Raw genomic sequence first — 21,446 nt, 5'->3', positions numbered from 1 at the left:
TTAGTACAGTTATGTTCAAACTATTATAAGTTGAAATATGTTACCCAGTGCTTCCTTATGTAAAAGATTAGCATTAAAAGATAGCTTGCTATCAAAGATAAGCGTGTGCCACTCCAGCTAAAGTTGGTATGTATTCCATTTTGTACACCTCATTACCTGGTGCCACAAATTTCCTGGTTTTGGCTTTGTTTCACTTTGTCTGTTTTCTGGCACCTTACTTTGTTTTTCTTCGTTTGATACCCCCACTCTTTTTTTCACTGAAATTCTGATCTTAAATCTTAAAATTCCACCAGAGTAAATGCCAGGTCAGGCGTGGAATGCTTAGTTAAGTTTCCAGATTAACTATGAAGGTCTACATCTAAGGAGCACTAAAATGCTAGCAAGCATGCTTTCTTCCATGAGTATGAACAGTTCATGCTGTTTATGCTGAAATCTCTGCAGTAGTAATGTTTGCTGAGTTGTTTTCTTTTTGTTGTTGTTGTTGTTTTGTTTATTTGTTTTTACAACTATTTCTAGGGTTTAAGCTTGTCCCAGTAACTGTTCATGTTACTTGAGTTCTACTTCGGGGTTTAATATGATTTGTAAAGATACTCTGTCGTAGGGATGTTAAATGCTAATTATTCTGTCTTCATGTGTTTTAAGTACTTCCACAAACAGAAGTTAGGAGTCTTTAAGATACTGAACCACATCAATAGAGTACAGTACAAATTTTGTGCAAATTCATTGAGATTATTGCAAAGGGTGAGAACTCAAATATGAAGTCAGTTGGAACTGAAGATCCTGGTACTTACTGGAGCATTTAATACCCTGAACTATTGACATTTAGAAGGATTAAACATCTTACTTCCAGAAATTTACTTGTCTGGATCTTTGGGAATGATTTATTTTCATGTATTTTGTGAACAGATTTCTTACCATTTTTTTTCTTGTGTCCTTTGTTATTGAAGAAAGGATGGCTCAGTTTATGTCCCAGTTGAAGTTGCCTGCTGCATTGCTCGCCTCCCAAGCTCATGGGAAACCAGGACCCCCAGGAAAAGATGGTTTACCAGGGCCCCCAGGAAAGGATGGTTTACCAGGACCACCTGGGGAACGTGGGCTTCAAGGTAGGAATTCCAAATAATGGCCTCACAAATTATATCTTGAAATCTTTATACACTTGCTAATGATTATTAAATAAGCCAAGATTACCTACCTAGCTTTCTAATGATTAACTTTTAAAACTGTACTTATTTTTTTTCCAGACTAGATCTAAGTATTAACCCATAGTAAATGTGTGGATTTTACTGATTTAAAACTCCTAATCAGTGCATTTTATTCTAATAAATGATAGAGTTAATCACCGACAGATGTCTAAAACTGGCAGATATCTTGGAGTAGTGCAGAAGTTATTTTCTCTCCAAAATAGTTGAACACATCAGAAACAATAAGCCAGCACTCTGTTGTAACTATTTACATTATATTTCATACTGAGAGACCATTTAATTTAAGAAACAAAATTTGATATCCGAGTGCTTTCAGCTCTGATCCTGAAACAGCACAAGGGAGGAAAAATTGAAGGCAATTACTGTTCTGTAAGAAACCATGAAAACTGAAATATTACAACATACATCCTTCTTACTGTGAAGTAATCTATTTTCACAAATCAATTTCAGAGTGATCAGGTTTTCATTCTGCCCCAAATGGTAATTTGTAGAATGCAATGCAGTCAGGCAAGACAGTATAGGACTCTCATTCCACTGAACTGTCCTTCACTGCAAACTTAGCTTCAAGGAATCCAATATCATCATAGCTGTGTTCTACTGAAGGCTCAGCCTATCTGAGATTAAAAGAAAGAGAAAAACAGAATAAAAAAAAATAATTTACAGATTAATAATATTTTGTGGGCAATATGTAAATTGCAGTTTATCTGTAGGTAGTTCTTTATTATTATCTTTTGTTAGTTTGGTCTGCTCTGGAGTCAGAGCAAGTCAGTCTGGAATGAAGAACATGAAAGCAAAACTGAAGATGTGTGGATCCTAAAGCTATCAGAAGAATAAGGACTTACTAACATTCATAAGCGCAAACCCCTGACAGAAGCTCAGAATGAGAAGAACAAGAATAAAGGATCAAGGAAAACAGTAGAAGGCTTAGAATCTTACAACACTGACTTCATCATTAACTGAATATTCAGATCACCATAAACAGTATACTTTAATGTCAGTGGCAGATTGATCAATGATAATGTATGTGGTGAATAGTCTCAGATGCTTCTGGGAAGTAGAACATTGTACTAGGTTTCGTTTCCAGCTAGTGAGCATCAAGAGTAATGATAGCTATACTTGAAAAAAGACAGAAAATAAAACTGCTTTTTTGTGCCTTATGCTTAAGTAAAGACAGTACACAGAATTCCCATTTCTTTTATCAATATACTTAATACTCTTTTTACATTACTAAGAGTTAAACTAAGTGAGAAGCATTTACTTCTCTTATAATACTTCTTCTGTATTTATAAAAAGAAAATTACTTTTTTCCATTTGATATATCAAAAGATATATTTGATATATCTATGGCCAAAAAGAAAAGAAAACCAAAAATTTGTCTTGCCTCCTCATTACACTATGAATGAGAGCTTACCATGAGAGAAGCACACTTACAAATATAGTTCATGCGTTTCCCAGTAATGCCTGTGCGTGTCATTGTAGCACCAATAGCTAAAAGAATTTCAAATCTCTGAGCGGACTGAAAAGCATCCTTGCATATTTCAGTTCATTTTCAGCCACAAAGGACGAAGCAGACAAGACTTCCTGGAGAGGCCCAGTGTCACGGGAGCTTGTTCCATTGACTGTAGCCATTTAATCGGATATTTAAACCCTAATTGTATGTTAATTACAGTCCTTTAGAGAAAACTTCCTTGTGAGAGTTTTGCAGCCCAGAGATACATATTGTCTTTTATGTTAATATGGTGCTTTTTCTCAAACAAAAAGAAGCACTCCACCTAATTAAGCTTCACTATTTCTATCAAAATAACACCAAGGAATCAAACATCTCCACTCAGGACGGAAAAATACTGTCTGATAAATAGTGACAATTCCTTGTCTTTATTGTTGACACCTGTTATAAAATGTATGTATTTTAATATAATTATTAACTTGTATGGCAGAAGCATTTAGAAACTGTGGTTGACATCATGAACCCCTTGTAGTGGATGTTGTCCAGGCACAGTCACTCTTCTGAAATAGCTGTGCTGGTTTAAACTGTTACCTCCTGTAAACTGCTTTTTGTTTTGTGAGGTTAAGTTAACTTGGTTTACTCTGACTAGATATTCAGTTGCTACCTCTTAGCTGCAAGGTTGCTTTGCAGTTTTTTGCTTTAAAGATTGCAGTGATATGCAGAGTATTGGTGCAGTGTAATACTGTGGATAGCTCAGAAACATTGTTCAATGTCGCATTAGTGTTTGCTTATGTTTGTATCAAAAAACCTCTGATTTCTCTAGATACTGGCATGCTGGTTTCAGCTATCTATAGAACAAGGTCTCAGTAACATAGTTAGAACACTTTTGGAGCTGTTTAAATGGGATGGCTTTTTGATCCCATACCACATAGACACAAACTTGCATCGTTTCCAAGTAAAGCTGAGGATGTTACAGCAGTGACATTCTGACTGTCAAATCTGTAGTTCTGTTAGAGATCATTGAACCAAAAGCTCTATTTTAGCTGTGACCACTCAATCTATGAGCAGAAGGAGAATGCTTCTCTCTTAAAATACATCCTTGCTACATACTACTACCAAGTGTTTACCATATTACCCATTCTGGGTACATGTTTACGTGCAACTTTTGTGTTGCAGAAATTATAACAAAACTTTTGGAACCTAAGTGAAAGGCTTTGCTAAGACCTTTTGAATTGAGCAGTTTCTCTTACTGGAACTGTAATTCTACCAGTAGAAATAGACATGTGCCTTTATGTTAAAAACAATAAATCAAAATCTAATTTAAGCGTTTGGTAATATTTTTCTTTAACTATGTATGAGTTTATCACTTTAAGCTCAGAGAGGAGGTGATATTATCTTCTAGAAGAGTAATCATGGACCTAGTTCTGAGCAAATATACCTCATTTAAAATCCAATATTTTACTGCTAAGGTTACAGATTGCATTGTTAGACTGTTTACGTACAGGCCTGTTTACTAACATGCTTATATTTTGTTAAATAAAGCCTTATTTTTAGAAAATATACCTGGAAATTTTGTATTAACTTTCAGTGTCAACAGAACATCTGCCAGTATGTACCACCTACACCTTTGCATGTGTATTCTGATACCGCCAGTAATTGTTTACACTACCCTTGTTCTAATGTTTGCATAGGCAGGCCGCTCTTTGTACTATTTTTTTTCCTTATTGTCTTGAATTCTATTGATGTTTGCAGAAACTTTTGATCTATCTCAATCCCTTTTCAACTGCATTGTGTCAGATATCTATAGTAATGGTTATCGTGGACTTTGTAAATGTGATGCGTCGTAAATGTGGTTTCTCTCTTTTTTCCAAAACAATGATTAGTGACAGCACTACTTTGTAAAATTACAATTAACTGGGTTTGTAGTGAGAAATGTACTGTAATTATCTATTGTTAATTAAGAAGTACAGAGATCTGTAATAAATAGGAAATGCAATAGATCCTGTGGTTGTGTGATTGAGCTTCTCAAGCAGTAGCCACTACTATGTGTTACACAAGGTTTTCAAAACCAACCGACTTGGTATAGTTATAAACACTACAACAGTCACTGAAGAGAAAATCAAGGGTCACAGCTGAGTACAAACACATTCATATTGGCTTTTCTGAGTCTTTATAGCCTGTGTGCATATATGCCTTACGCACTTCTGTTTAACACAACTCAGTAACCAGAATGCACGATTTGTTTGTTTCTCTGTGTTTTTAAACACTTTATTTCCATCTGTTGTGTTGTGCATGTCACCCTGCATGCCTTTCCTAACGTTTTTCCTCTGTGGAGTGCTGAGAGATAGGATAAAGGGTACTTGATGCACCGTCTCAAAATCCAGAATGCAACCTGCTACCAAAATCTGCAGTAAGCCTGCATTTAACAGAAGATTTGAGTACTGTGTACCTTTCTTCTTGCATTGTGTCTGTTGTACCAAACATGAATCAGTACCCACTGCAATTAAAATAGTTTCCTTCTAGATTGCCATGTAAAGTACCACTGTTGCATAGACTGCAGTACACTGACGCACAACCTTTGCCTCTCATCTGCTGGCACCCATGGTCATTCATGAGACACCAGGTGGACTGACGCCACTATGCTGACTGGTCAGCTGTGCTTCTTCTCTTTTAATTCACACTAAGCTACATCTCTTCACAAGAGGTGTGACATATATGACACTGGAAATAGACTGGTCCCAGAACCAAAGCAAATTTAATACCGAGTGTGTTCAGAAGTTAGCAAATTAATCTTCTTTGTCACCTTACATGCCAAATTCTGGGGTGTTTGGGAGGGAACACAATCACATCATGTTAACAGTGTATAGATACTTGGGTCAAAGAAGGCTTTCTGTGCGAGAACCCATAATCTGCACAAACTCCAAAGACAACTTCTTATGTAGGGGGATATCTAAGCACACAGCTTCCAGCTCAAGATTCCAGTCTGGAATCCAGATGTCCTTTTGGTTGGTGCCTTGTATCACATTATCAAACAGATAACACTGGAGCAGAATATACAGTCTTAGGTAACTTAAAATTCTAAGGCAACTTAAAATCTTTGGGAAAGGTTGGACTAGTAAATATAGTGAGGGTCCTCAGGCAGAGGATGCAACAGTTACAGCTAGAAAGGCTCATGTTTTCCAGAAAGAATATAGGAATGTAGTAAGTGTCTCAGAAAACATTGCTAGTATCAGGGGAAAAAAAAAAAAAGTGAAGTAAGTAGGTGTTTTCACAATTATGTTTGTCTTGATAATTTCTTGTCAACAAGGATTACTGTTTATAATAAGAGGACACTTTTATTTTCATATCTCTTTTCTGTGCAGGTTACAGAGGACAGAAAGGGGAAAGAGGTGAACCTGGAATTGGACTGCCTGGTAATCCTGGACCTCCTGGCCATGCAGGTACAAGTCTGCAGATTTATTTTATGCTATTGTTATTTGTGAACTAACATGCCTTTCTCCTGGTTCTCACACCAGTTTTACATCAGAGAATTTCCTTCTGATTTTGCTATAGCATGGGGTCGGATACAACTGCTTTCTTGCGCACGAGCTGTTGTGATGCTAACATTCAGGGATGTGTTGCAGGAAGGACACTGCATGTGCTCTGGAGGGGACTGTGCTAATTCTGACTTTATTTTACCAGCTACTGGCCTGCCAGGCCCTCCAGGAACTCCAGGGTCACCCGGACCACAGGGGCCACCTGGACCCAATGGAAGATGCAATCCAGCAGATTGCTATTACCACGTGTCACAGACCCGGCCACGCACCAGTGGGAAATAAAACTCTCTCCCACAGACACTTGAGTTCACAATCACTTTTCACTCTTCTCGATAAGTTAATTTAATTTGAAATACTTGGTGCATTTTTTGTCCCTGTGACACTGCATGATCTGTAGATAATTTATAAGGGACGGAATTGAGCCGTTATCTATTCTATTTGCAGTGTCATAATTATGATAACATTTATTTTTCAGAGTGCATTCCATGTGTTATGTTTCTCATATTTATTTTGCTTAGAGGAGAAAATAGGCCCAAATAATTTTTATGAGCTTCATTGGTGGTGACTGCAGGATCTTAGCTGGAGTGCTGGGAACTCTATTTAGACTCAATGTTACTGACCTGAGAAGGCTCCAGCACCCACTCTGAACCAGGTTTGGGTCATGGATGCTACCAACTGTTTCTATAGCTTTCTAGAGGTTACAGGAGGAAGCAAATATATTTTTATGATCTCTCTACTCCCATCCAATTCAGATTAATACTGACTGGGAGTACACAAGGTGCTGCCCCAAGGAAGGTGAATGCTATTCCACCTGAGAACTTGAACTTTGGTTTAGTCATGGTTGCATATACTCCAGGTGTAAAACTGCTAAGAACTCATGGTGTTGTCCTTAACTAGCATCTGCCACATTTTCTAATGGTGATATAAACTTAGCAAGTATGTCGTCATTGCCTGCAATTAAGCTACTCTGCCATTATGTCTGCTTACAGAAAAAGACGTCTGGCACAGGTACACGTATTAGCAGTGAAAGGAGGAACCTTCAGAAGTCCCTAATCTTACAAATGGCAGAGTTTTCCTCTTTCTCCTGCTACAAGTACATACTGAAATAATCTTGAGAAGAACTTGAAAACAGTAGAATGCAAAATTTGCAGGTCCTGGTAACTGGCTGCAAAAACAACTTGAGTTCGGGAGAGATTCAGAAAAATTAGGAATCTGTCCTTGGAAAGGTGTCATGTGTAGAGCTTGATTGCATTCAGCTTGCAAACATAGGAAGGATAAATCCTACAAGATCAGACACTGTTGAGAAAGAACACAAGAGAAGAAAATGTGAGTCCTGCACAGCTCAGAGGACTGAACAAAAGAAAAGATGGAGAAAACCAATTGTACAGTGGCAAATTCTGAGAAGGCAGGAGAAGAGTTGTATGCAGTTTCACTCTTGATGCCTAGGGTTGTCTGTTTCCTAATTTAATCCTAAGGAATTGACTACAGTGTAATAGAAATTGCAAGTGCTATTAAGAGACTCTGGGCAGCTATAGTCCAAGCTCACGGCACATAAGCAGCACTGCAGCCTCTTGTGCTGTTCCTAGAGAGATAGCAGTGCTGTCCTACTGTAGGCCACTGAGTGGTTCTGATAACCTTCATGCTGCAGAAGTGCTGAGGGAGCCAACTTCTGCATCAGCCATCAGGGAAGCATTCCAGACGGGAAGCACTGGATTCTGGAGAAGCTCTTCTGAGAAATTAACGTCTGGTTTCTTTTTGCTTAAAAACAGAAAGAAAATAATGGTGAGATACTTATTAGAATTGTATTGGCATTTGTTCTGAATAGAGTTCCTAGCACTTGTATCTAGTCCAAGAGGAGAAAGATGTGTTAATGTTAGGTAGTCAGAGAACATGACAAGCCTTCAGGCACACTTTCTGAGGAGAACTAACCCTAAGAACAGCCTCTGGGTGTTACTTAGTCTATTAATCAGTCAGATATTTTGAGGGAAGAAGGTGCTTCCCTCAAATACAAGGAAGATGTTTAAATGAATGGGGTTGGAACACTGGCAGGTGGCCAGCTAGCGCAGGAGAGGTTAACCAGAAGGAGGGTGCTAGAAAACCTGTGGCATGTCATGAAACCGTTCTCCAAGGGAATCTGTGAACTACAGTATGCCAGCAGCTTGGGGCATGTTTGAGGGGCTCAACAAGTGTGTTGGTGAGCATGGAGGCAGATGGCTCAAAGCCTTATGGACATCCTTCAGCTCTTAGCCTCCTCTTTTGCTCATCCCTTGGTGGGGGCTGGCCCAGGTCTGCTCTGCAAGTGGTGGGTGCCCATTCCTTGTGAAGGCACACAGCGAACAGCTCTTCCCTCCGCTGTGCAGCTCAGCACCTGCTGCTTCTCTTTCACACCTCCTGTGCCTGGAGAGCGTGATTTGGCTTCCCTTCAGTGTTACAGCTGCTCCAGGGCTGGTCTCCTGTTCTCGGGCCTCTGCGGTCAGGCAGTTTGAGAGACTCTTTGTGTGCACCAACAGCTGCTGGGTCCTGAAATGGGCCCTGCACACTACTTTCAGTCCACTCAAAGAACTGCTGGTCAGGCGTCCTGCATGAACGCTTCTTTTTAATTCTCTAGTAATTCCAATTTATGTCAAATCCAAATATTTTTTTACTTTCTGCATTAATTATAAACTTCATTTTCTGTGACAATATCAAAAAGGGTGCTGTTTTTTAGGGAACATCACAGGACTGAAAGGTCTCTGCGCAGCCCTCTTCCTGGAACGCTGTATATAGGCTGCCACGCGCTGTTGGGTTATGTGTATATTTTGGGGCTTTTAACTAGCTGAAACTGGGCACTTGTTACTTGCCAGATGCTACTTCTGTTTGTTAATTTACTTGAACTGATCAGAAAGTAGATCACTTTTTGTATTTGAAGAATTTTATTTTTTCATCTTTGTTTCCTACAGATGCCTTGTTCTTTTCTTGGGGTTCAAAGCTACAGGTCTTTTAAAATGTATTTAAACTTTGAATTTGCTTAGGTAATTATACTTGATGTATTTTTTTATTATTATTATTTTTCTAAAAGCCCAAATCAATTTTCTCATGTGAGAAAGCGGGTATTTTGTGATATGGGCTGTCTCGTTACTTTTTTTTTAAGATACCATGTTCCTCACATGGGGTGAACAGAGTTCCTCCTGGCATGACTTTCCATCACACTGGGTGCTCCAACACGGTGTATTTAGAATTGAAAGCAGGCTGTATCTGGAAACATGTCTGGGTAGTTTGCAGGTTTGGTCCCTGAAATTTGTTTGCAGTTTCATACTGATACTGTCTTAGGTTTTGGGACAGGGAGCCTGGGAGGGCAAATAGGTGTTAATCTGTTCTGTGATTTGCTTTATCATAGAATCATAGAATGGCTTGAGCTGGAAGGGATGTTAAAGACCATCCAGTTCTAACCCTCTGCTATGGGCAGATATACTTCCCTCTACATCAGGCTGCCCGGAGGCCCAGCCAGCCTGACCTTCAATGCCTCCTGGTATGAGGCATCCATGGCATCAATTTTGTATGTTTTGAGCAGTCTGTGCTGCAGTAAACTTTGCAAGAAACTAAACAGGGACAATTACTTCAGTAGCACAAGGTATTTCTCTGATTTGGGGATGTTTGCCTACAATTTTGACCTGAAATGTCTTTGACAAAATAGTTGAAATCTTTCTTAAAAATGAAGCCACGGACAGCACTACCCAGTTTGCCTGAAGAAAGAAATAACAAATGTAGGCAGGGTGAAACACTCTGAGGCTGCAGCACAGCTGCTGTTGCTCACCAGGAGGTTCAGGGCACCATCCCAGCACAGGTGAGGAGACAAAGGCTGAATTCAGCAGCACAAGAAATGACGCGGTGCTGGGTAGGTGCACAGCACAAGAGTTTGCATTTCTGGTTTTCTTCTTGAGCCTGGTATTTTTTCCTAAAATCCATTTATTTTTACATGGTGGTTTATACAGAAGTACCACCTTTCTTGAGTAATTATTTTCAGGTAGTGTTGCTTAGGTTATTTGTGTTTTGTGTATGTACATGTAACAGAAGAACATGCCGTAGCAGAACCTGCTGCTCTCAGGCCTCCTTTCTGCCAGTATCTGTAGGGGAGCAGTGAGTCTGCAAGGTTAATAAAAATCAAAGCAGTGCAATCACACAGTTGTGCAATCACACGGTTGTACAGTCAAGTAGCAGTGCAGCCTGCCTGGTAATGTTTTAGGAACCAATATTGTTGTCTTAAACTGGATTTGGTTTCAATGCTAAAAAAGCACTGTGATAAGGAAACAGGATTGAGCGCGTTGTCAATCCTCCCTTTGTTTTATGATTGTGCATTATGACAGATGTTAGATATGCACAGCTTTGTTAAATATGCATATTTTTAAAATTAATGGATAATCACACAAAATATTTTGGCACTTATTTTTCACAATGGTGAAATACTTCTGTTGTTGGCGTACGCTTTTTTTTCTTGTTCTGTAATGTTTACATAGGAGTCTTGTGAAAACCCCATGGGCTATGTTAGCATTTCATACACTTGTTTCTCCAAGTACAATACACTGGCATAAAGCCAGCCACTAACCTTCTGTTTTACCAGGTTGGTAGAACCGCTGCTCCAACTTAGCACGTGAAAACATAACAAGTATCTCAGGAGACAAAACAATCCTAGCTTTTCTTGGTGGATTTTTTTTAAGTATTGTTTTAGTATTTGATAGATTCTAAATATATGGAGTCATGCAGAGTTTCTTTGAGGTCTGTCATGATCACTACAACCAGATTGTTCTGGGTTGTTTGTAAATCCATCTCCATACACAGAGGTTGGTGTAGACCATGGAAAACAAGTTTAATTCTGACCTTGCCTTGGTTGTTGCTGAAGTTGACAAAGTCAACTCAAGCTTCACCGTACTTTAAGAAAATGTGGTTTTCAAATAATAATTGCTAACAAACGTTACAGATTCTCGACCAAAATAAGTTGTAGCTAAAAAGAATGTAGACTACATGTATTTTATTAGCAGCTTATCTCTAATTCTGCTGGTTTAAAATACATTTAATTATTTACTGAAGTTTCAATGTGTATATATTCTGTCTTTGGTTGATATATATGAAGATTTTTGATGGCATATCTTATTTTATTGTTTTCTTTCATTTCTGAATGATATGCATCTGTCACTGAGTTAATCACAGTACATGCACACTGATTGCTTCTTTCCTTCATTGTGCTTTTTGGTTTGCAACATTTAAGGCTCAATTCAATGAGTATGTATTAAGTGGATAGAAAATATTCTTTTTACATTACTTATGTGGCCATTGATATCTGCAAAATAGGAATGGAATGGGAATGTTTCCCATGCTTCCTGTACATCCAAATGAATTGTGGCTCTGACATGAATGGTGGCCTTTCCTTTCTTATCACAAGAGGGCCCACAAAACCACAAGAGAAAACAAGGGTGGGAAGTCACGGCAGTGAGCCCAGTGGGCATTCGGCACCTGGGCATCAAGCCCAGGGCTGTTGAATCCAGCAGGAGTTGCTTCTGGCTATACTGAGCTCCAATATAAAATAAGACAATCTCATTCAGGAAACTGTTAACTTCAGGTAGATTCAGACGTTTTTGTTATTCTCTTACTGTCTAACTCTCCCAGGGGAAAAAGAGACATCCCACATCAGCAGCATATAGAAGAATGCTAGGCAGCAACTTGACCACTGGCACAATTTTTCTTCAAATTCAATGGTGGGTCCAGCAGGCATAGTAAATATATTGTCTAAAGCTGCAGAGTTTTACTGGTCCTCTTGAATGCAGACACAGAAAAATGAAAGTTTGAGGGGAGAGGAATAAAGCTGAGGTTATAGCAAATGAGATGAGAGTTACATGCCCTACAAAAGAAAGGACCTTTTTTTACCTGTTGTCTGGGAGCAGAGGAGGTACAGGGACTGCACTGTAAGTACAAAGGAAGCAGAAACTGTATGGCCATATGATAATACCAGGAACAGTGATAGTCGTCATCTTCCTGATGCATCCAACAACCAGATCAAACAAATGCATCGCCCAATTACTTAAGCAATTTTAAAACATTTGCAAAAATGTGGCACAAGTTTGTGTGTGGAGTGCTGTGTTCTGCTATGCTGTCTCTGAAACTATAGGACCCGTTTTCTTGTTTGCTCTGTCACGTAAGAAACCTTGAAGTCACACCTGCTGGCCGTCCCTTTTTGAAGGAAGTTTGGCCCTGCATAGACTCAGATCGCTATTGGTGTAATCGTGAAAGCCAGATCTGGGTAGCCTCCACAGCCTTGCTGTCTCTGTTTGGTGCTCCAAATTGCTCTGGAGAGAGACTTCAGCCTTCATAAAACATTCACAAAAGGGTTTTGGTACCAGTTCATTCCAGGCTGCTCAAGGCCAGTCATGGCTGTGACAAAAAAACTTAAAATGCATACACATATATTAACTATATATATGTATATATGTGTGTACGTGTGTGAAATATATCTAATTTTTATATATGTGATATATAAAAATGTATGTATATATATGTGTGATTTTTTTTCACATATACTATATATTAATACATAAAAACACAGCGCAGCACGCAGCAGCACTTTTCCTAATGCTTACTGGTAGCCTTGTAGGGAAAGCACTGTAATCAACATTTCAAGTGTCAGATTGGATTGTGAGGAATTGGTGATCATTTTGCAGACAGTTGCAAAACATTTTCTCCTTGGTTCCTGCCCACATTTGGGCCAAACAAATGGGGAGCTCAGACATGTATTTGTCACAGTGCAGTAACACCTTGAGAAGTACAAGTGGCAGCAGAGATCCTGAGGGGTAAAAGTGGCTTTCAGAGTCTTCCCTTCAAAAACAGCATTGTGTCTTCAGATGTTGAACCAGGACAGGAGAACAATATTTCCGTGGGAGCTCAGCAAGATTGTCCAGGAGCATCTGCTCAGAACTGCCAGCACTGCCATTGGCTTGGGGTACCTCTCAATCTCTCTGCTTTGTCCCATCAAAATATTTTTATTTAAATTAGCACTACATTTTTCTGTATCACCATCACTGACATGCCTTCAACTTCATAATTCTACAATTAAATCTTCAATTGAACATCCTGATACTAAAACCCACTTCCTGATATTTTTTGGTATGCAATCTACCACTCTTTGAATGAAACCTGACACAATCCCAAGCTGTCCACTTACATAACACTGCATTGAATTGACCCTCAGTGTTAAATCTGTTTGATTGTAATAGTTCTGATTTGGTTTTTTGTTTTGTTTTGTTTTTTACATATGAATGTTTTTTCTCCATTGTGGAATTTTATGCATTTTCAGACTATATTTTTTAAAGCACTTCACATTTCTATTTAAATGTTGGGGGGATTTGCTTCTTTTGATTCATTTTGTTTCTGCATTACATATGGAAAATAATATTTTCATTCTTTCTGTTACCAGGTTTGTTTGTTTGTTTTTTTCTTCTTAACAGTTTTACACACTTTATAATCAAAATAAAAGTTTGCTGGTGAAACTACAATTTGGCAACAATGGTAGTGTTTTATTTGTTACATTACCTGCTCTTGGGGACCGTGACCTAAATCAGTAAAAACCGACCTCATTCTTTATGGTAAGGATGACAGAGCCCTGGAACAGATTGCCCAGAGAGGTTGTGAAGTCTCCTTCTATGGAGATGTTTAAGACCTCTCTGGACACCTACCTCTGTGACCCACTGTAGGGTACCAGCTTTAGCACAGGAGGGTTGGACTCAGTGACCTCTTGAGATCCCTTCCAACCCCTATTATTGGATTTGGAAACCTCGTGGAACATTGTTCTTTATGAACAAGTTAATCACTGGGTGTGCAATTGAATGGATTTGTTTGTTAAGACTGAAATTCTTTGCATTCATCTGTTCTGATTAATAATTCCTGTAGCATTGAAGTAGAAGATGTTGGTTATGAGAAAGTTGGCCCAAAAAGTCTCTGATGGATATGCAAACTGTACTTCCTTTTAGTTAGTTATGTGATCAGACAACTTTTTTCCCTCGTGATCTTATTTAGGCACTTTCTGTCAGCAGATGAGTTGCAGGGAAGCAGCTCCTAAATGCAGCGAGAGCATCGGGTTTCTTTGGGGGAAGATTTACGTATTCCTTTTTCAATGATTCCCTTTAGCATACATCATATTTTTTCTACTTAAGTGTTCTATTGTGTGGTACAGGCAGAGCTCAGCTGCTTATGTTACTTCATATTTTCACATGGCCTACAAGTCAACAATTTTGAATAGAAGTAGACAATGAAAGGCTAGAATAGAAAATGCCTAAAGCAAGAGTGCTAAAATTTGTATTTTAAAATTCGGGTGACTAAAGTCAAAATGAAAGAAAATGCCGTAGGATTGTTTCATTGTCATCTGTAAGAAAGGACGCGCTTCAGAGAAGGTAAGTCAAAAAACACACTTTAATTTATACAGAGAGAAACAAAATATCCACATTGCATATTTTTCTCTACAAATTGAGTTTCTCTAAAAAAGGCAACTCGGGTGGTCTTCTAGCTGTTCTGTTTATTGGTACTGAATGTAAACATACATACAAAAGCAACCAGGGAGTTAAGACATTATTTATTTGGGTTTTTGTACAACCACAGATGTGACTTCAAAATATGTAACCTTGGCTACAAAACTTGTGTATTTCTGGGACTCAACATTCCCCTGACAGGGGCTTCCTGCCTTTTTTTTTAATTTCACATAGAAGGAGTCAAGCTGGAATAGGTTTCATCTGAAATTAAGAACGCAACACAAACTGAAGTGGAAAATGAAGAGGTTATTCCATGTGGCTTATTCACCAGAACCCAGTGATCGTACATGTACACATTTACAGCATAAAAGATGGCAGCAGCGGCAGCTTTCTGTGAGAACAGTCTCCCCTTGTGTTTCTACAATGGAACCAAAGAGCTGAGGGAGGCTTATAGCGTATCCTGTACAGCACGTACATGCAATGAAGTGCCTGCATATGAAGTGATGTAATCTGCTCAAGGGAGCTCTAGATTTTATTTTACAAGCACAAAAAGAAGAAGAAGAAAAAAAAAAGCTACAACCGAAGTCAATAAACTATTCCTTTTTTTTTTTAATTTTATGTCTGAAGACATGTTCTGTCACTGCATTTCATACAAAGAAATTAAGTATGGGTAAAAGTATGTTCAGGGCAACTCTTTATTTAAAAACAATCTTAATTAACAAGTGCCTTTATTTTTCCAAAGGGAGAAAGAGCCAAAAGACTTCTTGTATATTTCTGCAAGCACCATTGTTCCAACTCGTGTTGCCAAGTGTGCCTTTACAAACAATGTACAACCACTGTGTTCAAAATGCCTTACTGAAATCTTGGGTGCAAGGTTGTGTTTCTCCTCCATTCCTTATTTTTGGTTTTTTTTTTCAGCTGTCTGTACAGGATGTAAATTGATGCTAATGCTTTGTGACTTTTGCGTTGCCCATTCATGGCCCTTTCATGTTCTTACCAGCAGCTCTCTGTCCAGCCTGCATTCGGCAAGACGACGGCTCGCAGTACCCAGGAGGGCCGGGAGGGCCAGGAGGACCGGGAATCCCAGGCTGACCGGCCACCCCAGGGGGACCTCGTACACCATCACGGCCTTCCCTGCCATAGCTGGGTTTGCCTGGTTCACCTGGAAAAGCGGATGCAGGTCTAAATTTGGGAGCACGTGATGTGGTCAGTACACAGCTGGCTTTACCACTTTTTTAGCTTTACTAAAAACTTTACTGAAAGCTGTGTGAAGATGGGGTTCCCTTTTTAATGCTCTCAGTGTCTTCCCAGGAGAAGTGACCACTCAGAGGGACGGTTATTTTCTAACAGAGAACCAGACTGCATTTACACATCTGTAGCAATCTGTAGCAACAGTCCTCGGCAGTTGCACTGGTACAGATCTGCCACTATAAGAACCAAGACCATATAGCTGACTGGAGGACTGCAGACAGCTCTGTTGGTAACGTTCATGAATGCTACTCACTATTTCAGAGTAATAGTACCACTCCGGAAAGAGACATATCAAAAACTTATTTTTCTTCTCCATTTGGATATGTTGGACAACAGATATGTAGAGTGGAATGGTTGAGCACTCATATATGTTTTTTTTCTTTATAGAACTTCAATGAAGGGATTAAATAATGCAGTGATTTTAGCAAGCCTCTTCCAATCATAAATTTCCAAAGAAGAGAATACTGAATGTCACAGACATTCTGATTATCAGTATATACTCAAGTGAAATTGTTTTCCTTTTTTTTACAAAGAGAACAAATGTTGATAGTTTCTGTCTAGGTATACACAGAAACATGCCATACAAAGACGTTTATGGAAATGCTTATTCTCCTTGTTGGCCACTAGAGGCCAGTTGTGCTGCACTTATCAGCAGGTATCCATCCTGGACCTCTATTGCTTAACGCTGCACTTAAATACAACAGAAATAAATAATTGTGTTTTAAATGTCTTAAGTTATGAATGGAGATTTTGAAGACTGCTGCACCTGCTAGTAAGATTGTCTGGTATTTGAATCTTATCTTTCTACTGATCTTCTTTTTTTCCTTTTCTTTAACCATCTCCTCTATTTTAATGCTCTGTAAGTATTTTTTTCTAATCTTTCTATGCTGACAGAAATGGAGTGGAGCGGTAGCGCTTTAGGAAAGAGCTGATTTTATCATGACTTACAAAGTAATAATAATGAAGTACTGTTATTTGGAAGTTTACTGCTTAATGGACACCTTTTAGATTTTCAAGGCAGCTTGAGGTATCAGTTCTGAATAAATTTTTACTACAAATATCTTCCTGTTCTTCTTTACCCTCACCCTTTTATACTTACCTGGGAGACCTCTCGGTCCCGGGAGACCTTTCACTCCTCTGCCTGGAAATCCTCTTTCTCCCCTTTCTCCTGCTTCACCTAAAGCAAATTTTTGAAACATTAGTTAGAGCCTGCCTGGAGTATTATCTTCAGTAAGCCACCCCTCCAGAGTAAACAGCTAATAAGCAGAGAATTCAGCTGGCTTTATATATGTCCTGACACTTGTAAAAGATCTGGGATTTGAGTTGCCTTCTTTCCCTCTCTCTGTCTGAGTTATACTCAGACACTGGAGGGGGAAAAAAATGGAGACAAGACAGTAAGCACTGCATGAAATGTTCCATAACCTATATAGCAGAAATAAACCAAGCTCACAGAACCGCAAGGGCTATTTTGGATTATGGCCTGAGGTTACTGTCAGAGGGCTTTTGAAAGACCAAGTGAACTCAGCTAATAACTAAAAATTCTCTGTTCCTTGAGACAGCTATTGCAGAGAAGTTGATTTGCTCAGAATATGGTATTCTATTGACATCCACATAAAATATTCACTGCAGTAAAAATAAATTACTTTGTTCTCATGCACTGCTATTTCAGAGACTTTTCTTTAGTGGATGCCCATCTTTTCTTCAAACTAATATGTAGCTCCAAACAGAAAGCATCTTAGTAAGAGGACGCTTTGATTTTTGTTATTGTCTTAGTTGTAAAGTCTAAATCTGATCACTGTATACATTCCTCAACAGTCCATGTGTTCACCAGTTGTGCACGCCCTACTTAAACTTTTCATTTGATTCTTATTCTTTGATCCAAGTCTTTTCGACTTTGCTGTTGTTGATATTATTAAAGTCACTGTATCTTCATAACTTCTGCTGCTCTATCATCTCATGGCCACACATTCCTGTGTTTCTGTTTCCCCTATCATGACCTAAACCATTTTCAACTTCCTCCTCCTTCCTTTTTTTCTTTAAAAAAAAAAAAAAAAAAAAAAACACATACTAGGTGCCCTCTCTTTAACTCCCATCTCAGACAGCTCCCCAAATGGATGGGGAATGTCGGTTCATCTCTAAGAGATATGTGGAACTGTAGTGACTACAAGGAATCCAAGGAGAGGTATAAAGATCATTCTCGGGGTTCCTCCCACGTGCCACAGAACTCACAGCTAACAAGATCATATAATCCAAGACTTTCTGTGGTATCTTTCACAAGGTATCAAATTGGATTCTGTGTAAAACAAGTAACTTAATTCTCCTAGTCCAGTCATTTGACTTCAATGAAGCCCCTGATGACAACTTACTCCATCATTGTCTCTTACCTTACCTTGGCCTCGTACTCTGGCACTGCCATGGAATGGCCTGACTGTGGGAGGAACTAAATAGCCTACACTATCTATTCACCAGTTAATTACAAAAGTGGATAACGACTGGTGTCAACAAGGCTGGTAAAAGCACTGAATGCTTCTTTCAGGTGCTAGTTCTCTGCCTAGACTGCTTTGAAGTAAGCATGTCAACAGCCTCACCTACACAAAGAGGAATGTATAATTACCCAACTAGCCTAGCAGTGCAATATAAAGAATTCAACTATAGTAGTTGGCAGGTGTTTGAAGTGCTAGGCAATTCCTATTTTGCATCTTAAAGTACCATCATGAAAACTGTCTTGCTTGAGAGCACACACCTCTTTAGTGTGTCTGCAATCTTGTTTCAAGGTTTACTATAAGGTAAGTTGGAATTTGATGGCAATTATGATAGGAAACAAAGCCTTTTGCTTGTTTTTAGGTAGTTTTTCCTAATGTGCTCTGTAAATATCACCACAGTACAGCCTGATGTCTGCTGAATCAATTTCAGCATATCAGACCACCTTTGTATTTTCCACGTTTTTGTTGCTTCTATGAATATAGATGGCACTACATTAAATAAAACAGTAACAGAGCTACAGCAACAATGCAGTTAAGGTTTGCTTTCTTTGTATTCTATTCCCTCTCTCATCAAAGATTTTTCCAATTTTTCTTTCAAGCAAAAGTTGAGACAAAAGTAAATGCTCTAATCCAACAACAGACTGGCTGTGTGCTGAAATACAATTTTTTAACTAAAACCTTTTTTCAGGAAAACAAATTGAAACCACTGCTGAATAGAAAGAATAATACATGCAGAGTGCACTGAAGGCTTTGCAGAAAATTGTACTGTATAACCCTTTGGAGGCATATAAACCCTCTAAGACAGGAACAAAAGAGATTAACTTACCTTGCACATCACAAAAAACATCAAAACCATCAATTTAAGTCAAGTCAATTTTCTTACGGAGTTGTCTTTTACAAAGGATCAATGAATTGCAGTACATGGTGTGATGCTGTTAAACATAAGAATGGCTCAAGTATTGTGCCCAAATATGAGGCATGTTGTTATCAGCCATTTGTAATATAAAAACTGGATAGACTTAGAAAGGTAGACTAGCAGTAATGAATGGATTTGATCGTTTGTGTCAGCTTTTGGGATTGGAATTCCTGCTAAAGTAAAGTTCACAACTAGAATGGGGAAGGGCGGGGGGAAAGAATTACTGCTGAAACTTTTCAGCATATGAAAAACAAACTTCAAAAGTCTGTGAGAAGGGCAGTTAATATTAGAAAATTAGTTCAAGTGTTTATTTCTAGATCAAGTAAGGCAGGTGCTCGTCCTTCCCCATATTGTGTAAGTGATTTGATAACAAAATACAGATCTATAAACTAATTTGACTGTGGCCAGGCAAATAAGTCCTTTAGTTACTGGGGCAATTGAGGAGACGGGCGCAGAAAAACAGGTTAGGTTCCTAATTCAGTCTTTTGTACATGTACTTGTACAATGTTCATCTATAACTTGTAAAAACAGACAGACAAAAAGAAACAACTAAACCACTGTCAAGGTTCAACTTAGAAAATTAGATGTTGAAATCTCTAGCTCAAAGGATTAACATTTTGTCTTAGGCAACCTAATAACATAAGCAAGAACTGTTGATTCTATAACTTGGTCAGAAGAACTTCATTTCCACAGTTGTTTAGCTGTTGATAGTAAATGACGGGTGGTTTGCATGTAGAATTCCTCTGGCATTGAGCAGTGTTTGTTATACATCACAGAAAACTCTGAAGGCCAAGTCTGATGTTAATTCAGATAATGTGTGATAATGCTGAACTTCACTTATACATGATGTATCCTCAGATACAAGAAAAGCATTTCCAGTCAATAACCAAATGCCAGTTACAGAGTTTCTTACCTTTTGGACCTTTACGACCGATCTCACCAGGAGGACCTTTAAGGCCAGGCAAGCCACGGGGCCCAAGCTGTCCTGGGAAACCATTTTCCCCAGGAGGCCCTGGAGCACCTGGAGGTCCAGGTCGGCCAGGAAGACCTGGAGCACCAAATTCTGGCCGCCTAAGACTGGCTGCGAGCTGAGAGAGTTGTTCTGCAATGAACAGAAGGACAAAATTAAGCTGTAAGTGGGACCTGAACGAGGAGATAAACAAGTATGAGAAGTTGCTAAAGAGGAATGTATGTTCTTTGCTATGGAAATTGACAGATTACAATACAGAACTTTCCTTATGTAAAAATGCTATTTATGAAGTATGTTATGTATAAGTTACTATCTTAGACCTACCAGTGGTAAACTGCAGAGGCACTGTGAAACTGGTCATTCTGAAGCTACATCTTAAGCTTTTAATGTTTGCAGTCTGAAATAACTTAAATGTATGCAGTTTGTTTAGAAATGTTCTTATAATTTTGTTATTTCATTTTCAACCATCTATAAGAAAACTTACTCAATTGCTGTCCCTAAAAAGAGCAAATGTCTCTCTTCATTAGTACTTGTTAACAGTTGTTAAGATCCATCTTTGAAAGAAAGAACAGCTAAAAAGCACGTGGGCAGTCATTTGTCATTGCAATGAGCCTGTAAAGTAAGTGCAGGCATTATTTTTCAAAAGAAAGACACCCCTCAAATCTGTGCTCACGAACTCAAATCTGGTAAATAATTTTTCATCTTATGATGTTGATTTTAAGGCAGATGAGCAGGAGTTGTGGGGCTGGTAAGAGTAGAACAGCAAGTGCTGGTTGCTACTACAGTAGTGCATTGGCAACAGTATCGCACCTACCAGGACTCCCTAATTCCCATTCATCAGCTGATTCACCAGCTAGAGAAACAAGGAGTAATCAGCAAGGCTCACTCACCCTTCAATAGTCCCATATGGCCAGTGTGAAAGTCCATTGGAGAGTGGAGGCTAACAGTGGACTACCATGGCCTGAATCAAGTCACACCATTGCTAAGTGATACTGTAGCAGACATGCTAGAACTTCAGTATCAACTGGAGTCAAAGACAGCCAACTGGTATGCCACAATTGATATCAACAGTGAGCTTTTTTTCAGTCTCTCTGGTGGCAGAGAGACCACAGCTTGCTTTTACTTGGAGGGGCATTCAGTATACCTGGAATC

General features: G+C 38.9%; 2 protein-coding genes across 8 annotated transcripts in view; one reads left to right on the top strand and one right to left on the bottom strand.

Annotated features, from left to right (window-relative positions):
* COL19A1 (collagen type XIX alpha 1 chain) overlaps window positions 1-15,297 on the top strand; it is a 189,861-nt gene extending 174,564 nt beyond the window's left edge. For 5 of the 6 annotated variants that reach the window (XM_040697807.2, XM_040697808.2, XM_004940448.5 and 2 more), the window contains 3 exons: window positions 948-1,103; window positions 6,012-6,089; window positions 6,331-15,297. In XM_040697807.2, the coding sequence (XP_040553741.1) occupies window positions 948-1,103; window positions 6,012-6,089; window positions 6,331-6,467 (371 nt within the window). In that variant the 3' untranslated portion in view covers window positions 6,468-15,297. Of the gene's footprint in view, window positions 1-947; window positions 1,104-1,940; window positions 4,650-6,011; window positions 6,090-6,330 lie in introns of those variants that run through there. The other variant, XM_040697809.2, reaches the window with a different exon arrangement.
* COL9A1 (collagen type IX alpha 1 chain) overlaps window positions 14,600-21,446 on the bottom strand; it is a 66,076-nt gene continuing 59,229 nt past the window's right edge. For both annotated transcript variants that reach the window (NM_001100911.2, XM_040697332.2), the window contains 3 exons: window positions 20,238-20,426; window positions 17,025-17,102; window positions 14,600-15,836 (listed from right to left, as the gene is read on the bottom strand). In NM_001100911.2, the coding sequence (NP_001094381.1) occupies window positions 15,649-15,836; window positions 17,025-17,102; window positions 20,238-20,426 (455 nt within the window). In that variant the 3' untranslated portion in view covers window positions 14,600-15,648. The remainder of the gene's footprint in view (window positions 15,837-17,024; window positions 17,103-20,237; window positions 20,427-21,446) is intronic.

Source organism: Gallus gallus, chromosome 3, assembly GCF_016699485.2.
Source record: "Gallus gallus isolate bGalGal1 chromosome 3, bGalGal1.mat.broiler.GRCg7b, whole genome shotgun sequence".
NCBI classification, from domain to species: domain Eukaryota; kingdom Metazoa; phylum Chordata; class Aves; order Galliformes; family Phasianidae; genus Gallus; species Gallus gallus.
The sequence above is the reverse complement of the archived record's forward strand: the minus strand, read 5'-3'. Positions and strand labels throughout refer to the sequence as shown.